General features: G+C 36.8%; 1 protein-coding gene across 1 annotated transcript; it reads left to right on the forward strand.

Annotated features, from left to right (window-relative positions):
* The first annotated feature begins 551 nt into the window (after nucleotides 1-551).
* On the forward strand, nucleotides 552-1,528 carry LOC124824350 (MLP-like protein 43). The gene is made up of 2 exons (XM_047297131.2): nucleotides 552-809; nucleotides 1,047-1,528. The coding sequence occupies exons 1-2, from the start codon at nucleotides 623-625 to the stop codon at nucleotides 1,316-1,318; spliced, it is 459 nt and encodes a 152-aa protein (XP_047153087.1). The 5' UTR covers nucleotides 552-622; the 3' UTR covers nucleotides 1,319-1,528.
* Nucleotides 1,529-10,865: the final 9,337 nt, after the last annotated feature.

Genomic DNA, 10,865 nt, shown 5'->3' on the forward strand with positions numbered 1-10,865 from the left:
ATGGTAAGGTATATTGACGAAGGTAGTATATTCTAGGTTTAATATATTATTTAATTCTCATGGACGTAGTAGTGACTTGAGCATCAACATAACTCCTGCCAACATTTTGAGAAAGATGAACGAGGTGACTTGTCACACTAATTGAGTGAGCCGAACCTAAATAAAGATTCTAGTATAATGAATTGTTCTCAATTCTATATTTTTATCAGCAAAAATATTCATATATTATAGGAGACACTAAATATACTCAACCCATTTACATAAAGCTACAAAAATTATCCACAAATACATTGAACTTGTGGCTAATCCCCTCATCTGACTTCCAAAAATTACGATGTTTTAAATAGAGAATATTGTAACTCATTTCATGTTAAAAATTCAGGCTAGTTGATAAATAAAAAAAAAAAAATTTAGTAACTAAATTGAATTTATTTCTTAAAGAGAAAATATTGGCCACTTACCCTTGTAGGGTATATATAGAGAGCCCACAATTGAATTATAGTTGTGAGAGGTGGGTAAATTATGTTCTATATAAGTGGGACATGGTCGCATTATACTTCACCATCCCTTATCTTGTTCTTTCCATTTCTTGCTTCTATCACTTGCTTCGTTCTTCATCACCATGACACTTTTTGGTAAAATCAGCACTGAAATTGGAGTTCATGCAACTTCTGAAAAGTGGTTCAACCTCCAGGCAACGCAACTCCATCAAGTTCAAAACTTTGCTGAGAGAGTTCATGGAACCAGTCTGCACCATGGTGAAGATTGGCATCACAATGAGTCCATCAAGAAATGGACTTATGTTATAGGTAATTAAACTTTCGATTAAATATCTGTGATCTTTAAACTTCTAATAACTCTATAGAAATTATTTTCTCCCTGAATTTTAATATACTTCTATACTATCGGTAATTCCCTCCGAGTTTTACTTCTTATATTTTTAAAATTATACATATAAATATATAAAATATAGATAGATTCTTCTTGATCTAATTGCTATATACTATGATTCCTTATAGTGATCTTAATTGTTTGTGAAAGAACAGATGGTAAGGTTACAACATGTTATGAGAGTATTGAATCCGTTGATGAAGCAAACAAAACAATCAACTACAAACTCTTCGGTGAAGAGATCGAGCACAAGTTCAAGGTGTTTAGGCTCATATTTCAAGCAATTGATAAGGAGAATGATGTTGCTATCATCAAATGGACCATTGAATATGAGAGGGTTGGTGAAGACGTTGAACCTCCATACGGCTACATCGAGTACATGCACAAATGCACTGCAGACATTGATGGTCATCTTCTCAAGGCATAGCTCCAAAACTTATGAATAAAAGAAAAGAAAAGAAAAGAAATAAGGAATCTGTTTGAGCAGAAGGATTCTTATATAGGTCCTTCCTTTGTATTGAATAAATGTTTATATTCATGTAATCAGTGATGTTTTCAAGTTTTTTAAATTTCTTATTGTCATCCACATAATGCATATGTATGATTTCAAATAAAATGTATATATTTTTGTGCTCTCTTTTATAGGTTTTTGAATTAACTGAAGTTGATTTACCAAATCGTCACAACAGATGGAAAAGGCGTTAACGATAAGTTATGGATTTTTATTGTACCTTGCTTCCAATTAAAAAGGTAAGCATAGCACATGAAAAAGATATATAAAACGAAGGATTATATGTTTGTTGTTTCTAAATACGATATTAGAATTTATCTTTCTAAAACTTTGATATTTGTTTTAATTTATAAATGTTAAGATTATATATAATTTTAATATTAAAACATTTCTTTTACATATTATACTACATTTTAAATTGAAATTTGAATTAGAACTTATATAAATAATTTAAATAATAACTTAGAAACATTATTTCACACAAAATTAACATAGTTAAATTATAAAGACACTGTATATTCATTATCAGAACATATATATTTAATTCCGAAATAAATAACCATTTATGAGCACCTTTTTTAACTGGACTCATAAGAAGCAATAATGTTGTAAGTAAAATTCTAGTAATTAAAGTTATTTAATTATTTTATAAAACCATTATAGACTTGTGTAGTAAGGCGAATATGAAATGGTGTTATTTTAGTATCTTAATTATCTTCAATTTTAATGGAGGTCTTTTTCATTTTAATATTATGACTAATCGAAATAAAAAATCATAAATAATAAAGCATTTGATAAAATATTTTATTCTGTCTAACTTTTTAATTCGGAATGATGTTTGAAGCATTAGGTTTAGTTTAATTTGAAAGGTTAAGGAAAATAGCATTAGATGAAAAAGATGCATGAATTTCATTTTAATAGGACTACGGTTGAAGATTCACTATTTATATTGATATGGCAATTGCTTTATATGGGTCAATGTCTCTGATTGATGTCAGATATTCAATACATAAAAAAATATTAAAACATAGACATCTTAGGATTGAACTTGATATTAACACAGAGATTTAGTACAATAAATTTAACAAACATCAAATTTTATTACAATAAGTCTGAAATGATTTTAATACAATTTAATACAGTAAGTCTTATACATTTTATATGTAGGTTTGTTTGATTAGATAAGAAATACAAATATGATTTAGTTTTCTTTTGGCTGTTTTTGAGGGATTGTGGCTAATATTAGAATGTGGTTTTTAAGTCTAAGGTTTGTATGGTGAGGTTTGCGCCCCACTTATATATTATAATTTGGCCTTATCTCTAGTCGATGTGGGACTTCCAACACACCCCCTTCACGTTGAGGTATATAGACATCTTGAACGTGAGAGTAGAAATTAATGGTTGATCCAAGAATGGCCCGACAACGGGTGGAACAGAAGAATGCCAACATAGATCTCGCTAGGATAGACTCTAACCTTGGCTCTGATACCATATTAGAAAGTGGTTTTTAAGCCTAACTCAACCCCACAAAACCGGCTTGTATAGTGAGGTTTGCGCCCCACTTATATATTATAATTTGGTCTTATCTCTAGTCAATATGAGACTTCCAACAGCTAATACGCCTCAGTTTGCACAAAACCGAAGCATATGAAAACGCGATTGTAGTTTTACAATTTCAACAAACTTATAGGCCCCAGTTCAACAGGACTCGAGGCATAAAAGCACTATTATAAAATTTACATATTACTATAAATTCATTTTATTTCTAATCCATATAAAATCTTCAACATAATAAAATGAACTTGATTAAAGGTTTAAAATGGATGTGAATTTATGAAATTTGATGAACTTGATTAAGGGTTTAAAATGGATGCACTAGTACAAAATGTGTCTTTAAACTCGGACAATAGACATCTGTCTAAACATAACCGGTGCATATCCAAACGCGGTGGCAGATCCGCAATTATGGAGACCTTATAGGCCTCGATTCATACAGAACCGGTGAATAACGCCGATACAACTTCGGTTGCACAAGGAACCGGTGCCTAAACAACACCTACCATGCCACCTTTTCGTTTGAAACTCGTCTGAAACGGTCAGAAAACTGTGTGAAAAGGTGATACTGTTCAACAGACGTTTAAGAGGCTCTAGCAATTAACTCTTCAACTACCCTGTTAGTCGCTTAAACGTCCGTTGTGGAGGAGCCGCGACATGTATAATATTATAGACGTCGGGGCCCCTCGACAACGGACATTTAAGCGGCTGACAGGGTAGTTCAAGAGTTAATTGCTTCCGCCTCTTAAACGTCCGTTATGGAGGGGCCCCGACGTCTATAATATTATACACGTCGCGGCCCCTCCACAACGGACGTTTAAGCGGCTGACAGGTTAGTTAAAGAGTTAATTGCTTCAGCCTCTTAAACGTTCGTTGTGGAGGGGCCCCGACGTCTATAATGTTATACACGTCGGGGCCCCTCCACAACAGACGTTTAAGCGGCTGACAGGTTAGTTAAAGAGTTAATTGCTTCATCCTCTTAAACGTCCATTGTGGAGGGGCCCCGACGTGTATAATATTATACACGTCGGGGCCCCTCCACAACAGACGTTTAAGCGGCTGATAGGGTAGTTGAAGAGTTAATTGCTTCAACCTCTTAAACGTCCGTTGTGGAGGGGCCCCGACGTCTATAATATTATACACGTCGGGGCCCCTCCACAACAGACGTTTAAGCGGCTGACAGGTTAGTTAAAGAGTTAATTGCTTCAGCCTCTTAAACGTCCGTTGTGGAGGGGCCCCGACGTCTATAATGTTATACACGTCGGGGCCCCTCCACAACAGACGTTTAAGCGGCTGACAGGTTAGTTAAAGAGTTAATTGCTTCATCCTCTTAAACGTCCATTGTGGAGGGGCCCCGACGTGTATAATATTATACACGTCGGGGCCCCTCCACAACAGACGTTTAAGCGGCTGATAGGGTAGTTGAAGAGTTAATTGCTTCAACCTCTTAAACGTCCGTTGGAGGGGCCCCGACGTGTATAATATTATAGACGTCGGGGCCCCTCCACAACGGACGTTTAAGCGGCTGACAGGGTAGTTGAAGAGTTAATTGCTTCAGCCTCTTAAACGTCCGTTGTGGAGGGGCCCCGATGTGTATAATATTATACAAGTCGGGGCCCCTCCAACGGACATCTAACCCCCCTGCGAATATCAATATTTAAATCCAAAACACGTCATATTAGTTATGGCCCCGACTTCTATAATATTATACACGTCGGGGCCTTCCAGTACCGGACGTCTAGTGCCATTTATACTAAAACGCGAACCTGCGAGGAGTTACGCTCACTGTTCAACGTCTTCCCTGCGATTTCACTCTGCGGCATTGCATTTCCAGGTGCGTTTTCTCTATTTTGGACCGTTTAAATTTACTTTTAATCCGATTAAATTGTTCTGTGATGAAATATCTTTGCTTTGAACCGATTAAAAATTGTTTTCGGTGCGTTTTGGTGCAGTTTCTTGCGTGTTCTTGGGCGGCGTTTTGGACTGTTTTTGGCCTACGTTTTAGGTCGTGCACTCCTCGATTTCCCTCCATTTCATTTGGAATTTGCTTTTCAGGTTAGCTTCTTCGGTGATAATTTGTTTGTACGCATGTTATTAGGTTTTGTGTATGCATGTTTTTGACTTTAAGGTCTGCATGTGTTATTGGCTTTTGAATATGCATGTATTAGTTGTGTTATTATAATTGTCATGTTAGATTATAAGTATAAAATCATTGAGTGACACTTAGTTCCCGTTTGAAATTTAACACAAACGATTAATCTTTTAATCGTTTGTGTTAAATTTTGAATTGTCCGATTGGACAGTTTGAGAAAATTAATTTTCATAATTTGCAATAACATGTAAGTTGGAGTTTATGGATAAGATTGATAAAATTTCGGTTCAGTATTTGTGTTGTTCTCCGGATGCATATTTGATTCTGGTCATTGTTGACTACTCTCATTTCGTGTATTTCGGAGACCACTGCGAAATGCTGTCAAAATCTTATCAAATTTATGATGTAGACTTCTTTGCACGTGTCTTAGCAAATTATGAAAAATAATTTTTTTGAATGGGTATGGCCTAACATTGTGAGAGTTAAAAACTTAAACTGATGATTTACGAACATAGAATGGATCGAAGCTGGATGAATGAACGTCGCATCAGTGAAGAATATGATAAGGGTGTTTCGGAGTTCTTGCAATACGTTGAACAAAATGCTAAGTCTGTGAATGGAACATATTTTTGTCCTTGTGTGCGTTGTCTTAATCAAATACGGCAAGACTTAGGCAATGTGCGTGACCATCTATTCATGTTCGGCATCATGAGGACTTATATCGTTTGGACTTGGCATGGAGAAGTATTGGACCAGCCTACCACGTCACGAGGAACGAATTATGTGGAAGAATGGATGAGTGATAATTTAGAGGACATGATACGTGATGTCGGTGAAGATAATTTTGGAAGAGCTAATTTGTATGATTCTCTTATAAATGATTCAGAGCAACTATTGTTCCCCGGATGCTCGAACTTTACACTTCTGTCTGCAACTTTAAAGTTGTTTAGTTTAAAAGCAAGGAATGGATGGACCGATAAAAGTTTCACCGAGTTGTTGGAGTTGTTGAAGGAGATGCTTCCAGAAAATAATACTCTACCTATTTGTAATTACGAGGCAAAATTTTTTTATGTCCAATGGGTCTTGAATATCAAAAGATACATGCTTGTCCTAATGATTATGTTTTGTACAGAAAGGAGTTTGCTTCGCTAAAGTATTGTCCAACATGTGGTTTATCCCGTTTTAAAAAGAAATCTGACAGAAAAACTGTTGATGAAGGTAATGATGGTGCACCTCCTAAGGTGATGTGGTATTTTCCTATAATACCTAGGTTAAAACGTATGTTTTCTGTTAAAGAAGATGAAAAGAACCTTAAATAGCACTTTGACGAAAGAAAGTGCGATGATCTTCTTCGACACCTTGCTGATTCACCCCAATGGAAAAAGATTGATGAAAAATTTCCAGAGATTGGTGCAGATCCAAGAAACTTAAGACTTGCACTTGCAACTGATGGTATGAATCCTTATGGAAACTTAAGTAGCAAACACAGTTCATGGCCAATTTTGGTTATGATTTACAATCTTTCTCCTATGTTGTGCATGAAGAGAAAATATGTGATGTTGTCCATGATGATATCGGGTCCTAGACAACTTGGAAATGACATTGATGTTTACTTAAAACCTTTAATTGATGATTTGAAATTGTTGTGGGAAGAAGGCGTCGACGTGTTTGATTCACATGTTCAGGAATAGTTCCGTTTGCATGCAATGTTGTTTTGCACTATAAATGATTTCCCAGCGTATGGAAACTTGAGCGGTTATAGTGTTAAAGGTCATTTTGCATGTCCTATATGTGAAGAAAACACTAGTTACCTTCAATTAAAGCATGGACAAAAGACGGTATATACAAGACATCAAAAATTCCTTCCTCGTAATCACCCTTATCGTAGATTGAAAAAAGCATTTAATGGAAGTGCTGAGGATGAGGTTGTGTGCAGACCCCGGAATGGTGAAGAGGTGTACAACGAAGTCAAAAACATTGACATTGTGTTTGGAAAACATCATAGAAGTACCCTTGTAAAAACATTTGGAAGAAACGATCAATATTTTTTAAGCTTCCATATTGGTGTCAACTTGATGTTGGACATTGTATTGATGTGATGCACATTGAAAAAGATGTTTGTGACAGTGTCATCGAAACTTTATTAAACGTCAAAGGGAAGAGCAAAGATGGAATAAAAGCACGATAAGATTTGGCTGTCATGTATTGATGCAACAATTGTTACCTATTGTTATTCGAGGCATATTACCTCCTTCTGTTAGGGGTATTCTGACACACCTGAGTTTGTTCTTTAATGCCATTTGCAAGAAAGTTGTTGACCCTCAAGGTTTAGATGAATTGGAAAATGAAGGAATAAGACTACTATGTCAATTGGAGATGTATTTTCCACCTTCTTTTTTTGATATCATGGTACATTTGATTGTTCATCTAGTCAGAGAAATTCGAATATGTGGGCTGGTCTTCTTAAGGTGGATGTACCCAGTTATAAGATACATGAAGATCTTAAAGGGATATGTCAAGAATCAGTATAGACCAGAAGCTTCAATCATAGAGCGATACCTTGCAGAGGAATCCATTGATTTTTGTTCAAGTTATATGCCATCTTGTGAACCAGTGGGTCTTCCCAAGAGCAGACATGAAGGAAAATGAGAAGGTAAGGGTGTTCGAGGTGTGCGAATTCAAAGTGTTAGCAGAAAAGAAGCCTACCAAGCTCATTTGTACATCTTAAACAACACTGTTGATGTGATTCCTTACATTTCTGACCACGTTAATGAAATAAAGGCAGGAAACCCAAGAATGAGTGAAAAATGACATCTTAGTGAACATGTGAAAACCTTCTTACAATGGTTTAAGAAAAAGATTTATGCGACTCCACATGTTTCTGAAAGTTTATTAATGTTATCTCGTGGACCGAACGCAGATGTCATTACATATGGTGGGTACTATATAAACAATATTTCCTTTCAGACAAAGGTAGAAGATGACAAAAGTAGAGTTCAAAATAGTGGCGTCACGCTACAAGCTAAGGTTGTCCACTTTGCTAGTTCTAAAGACAAAAATCCAATCATAGCACCCATGAGTTATTTTGGAATAATACAAGAAATATGGGAAGTTGATTATGACACTTTTAGAGTCCCAGTTTTCAAGTGTAAATGGGTTGATATAAATTCTGGTGTCATGACAGATGACTTTGGTTTCACATTGGTAGACTTGAACAAGATGAATTACATTGATGAACCATTTATCATGGCTAGTCAAGCAAGACAAATATTTTACGTAAATGATCTAGCGAATAAAAAATGGTCAGTGGTTTTAGAAGGAAAAAACATGCATGGACATGATGATGACGATTCTCTTGATATACTTGAGACAACATTTGTTGCATCTAGACCCATTGAAGACCTAGTTGATGACGTTGTCGATGTCATCCAGGCAATTCGTAGTGATCACAATGAAAGGATTTGGGAGGAAACAATATCTTAATAGGTTGTGATATTTTTTGTATTGACTTTATATTTATGTTCATCATAATTGAATTATTACTATCCTTGTATAATTTTTCAGGTATGTCGGCCTCAGACTCAGGATCGGGACAGACCAAACGTGGTCGAGGCGTCACATGATTGGCAGATGTGACATTCGGACGCGTTGATGGGCAGGGCGAAATGCTGATAGGTTTAGGAGTTATCTTGGTATGTTAGCAAAAAGCCATGTCTCTATCCTTCATGCAACTTGGGATGACATCCCAGAAGTCGACAAGAACCTCTTATGGCAAGATATTCAGGTATGTTTACTTACAACACTGTTGATATACTTATTTCTTTCATCGTTTCAAACCAATAACATGTGTTTTGTTTTAAACAGCAACATTATGATATTCCAAACACAATACAAATTAGAAAGAAAGTGCCATCGCATATAGCGATAAGATGGAGGGATTTCAAGACAAGGTTGACACGACTATATGTCTTTGGAGACAGACAACATGAAAATCCATGTCAGTAGTATACCTTCACAGAGGAGGAGTGGATACAGTTTCGTGCAACTAGAGAGTTTGAGGAATGGAAGTTTTGTTCCTTAACATCTGAAAAGTCTTTGATTGAGTTCTTTTGATTTTACACTTATTTATATACATGGTTCCACAGGGTAAAAGGTTAGCCGCCCAAGAAAGACAATGGCTAAACGATGCACCACACTTGTTATCATAAGGTGGTTATGCAAAACTGGAAAAAAAAATTAGAAAGTCTAGAACGGATGCCTTGGGACTTGAGTCGCCGGACCTAGCACCTGCACCTACTAGGTACGAGCTGTGGAAGGCTGCTCGAACTAAATCTGATGGGAACATGACATCTTCCTCAGTTGCCTTGATCTCACAAAGAATTGTAAGTTCAAATTCTAAACATTGTTTGATTGTGTATCTATCACAGCATGTCTTCTAAGTAACTTGGTTTTTTTATGTGCAGGATGAGTTGGTTGAGCAGCAGACTCAGGGAACATTTGTTGGCCAAGGTAGGGACGACATTCTAACAATGGCCATTGGAAAGCCCGAGCACCCAGGACGTGTACGTGGAGTTCCTAGGGCGATTGGTCTTCGTGACTACTTTGGCCCTACACAGAAAACTACTGCATCAATGAGTCAGGAGGCACTGAGGCAGATGGATCTTCAACGGGAGGAAAGACTCAACCAAAGCATGAGATCAATGGAGCAACGATTCATGGAGCAGCTACAAGAACAAAAAGAAATACAAAGAGCGCTTGAAGAGAAGTTGCATTCCATGACGTAGGGCAACACGGGGCCCGCTGAAACTCCCACACCACCTCGTGTCAGCACTAGAGGATCATGCTCTGCTGTAGAGCCTACTCAGTATAGCGGTCAATATGAGCTATTGGTTGATGGGGATCCCCCACGCATTGTGGCTGTCGGACGAGTGCTTGAGGGAGGGGAGACTATTCATGGTGTTCCCATATTAGCCCACCACGTGCATGTGACGATTGAAGAGATTCGGGATCCCCAGGCTCAGGTGCCTGTAGCCACTCCAGAAATTAATTTTGTGGGGGAGGCCATAGGATCATTTATAGCCTGGCCTAGAGCATTGATCATGTCACACATTGCTACTCCACAAGTATAATGTCTTTGTTATTAGTATTTCTATGTTAAGTTTAAAAATATTTGTTGATAACTCTTTGATGAAATTCTTATCTTTAGTTCACACGTCCTCAAAAGTAGTCGATTCATGATAAAGTCATACATAAAGATGATGACATGGATGAAGCGGAGGATGATCCTCTATCAAAGCTAATGACAAGATTACCTAGGTTGAAGAGAGCACCATTAGAACTATACTAGGATTTGAGAGTATTTGGTCTACCCTCACATGTGCCAGTATATATCACATTGCCTGATGCATTGGAGGTGATTGGGGGAGACAGGATGTTGAATATTTCCATCATTCAACTATGGTGCATGTAACATAGTTAATTTTGTCTTCCATATTTCTTTTTGTTTGATTCCTATAGTTTCTAACAACTTAACTTTGTTGTTTTAGGTACATGGACACAATCGTTGTAGACCAAGGTCGGTCTTCCATGTACGAATTTTTTGAACCTCAGACCATTCAACCTTCTGGCAACACACTTGAAAACAAACAACATTATTTGCAAACATGGATGGATGAGTCAAAAAGAGACGTATATCTTGTGCCATACATTGATGGGTAGGTGTTGTTATATGTAAAAGTTCATTATTAAAGTTTTCCTAATTACTTAGTTAAATAACTATTTGTCCTTCGTGATAGGTCGCACTGGCAGCTGATGGTC

Source organism: Vigna umbellata, chromosome 9 (assembly GCF_029865625.1).
Source record: "Vigna umbellata cultivar VRB3 chromosome 9, Vumbellata_1.0, whole genome shotgun sequence".
NCBI classification, from domain to species: Eukaryota; Viridiplantae; Streptophyta; class Magnoliopsida; order Fabales; family Fabaceae; genus Vigna; species Vigna umbellata.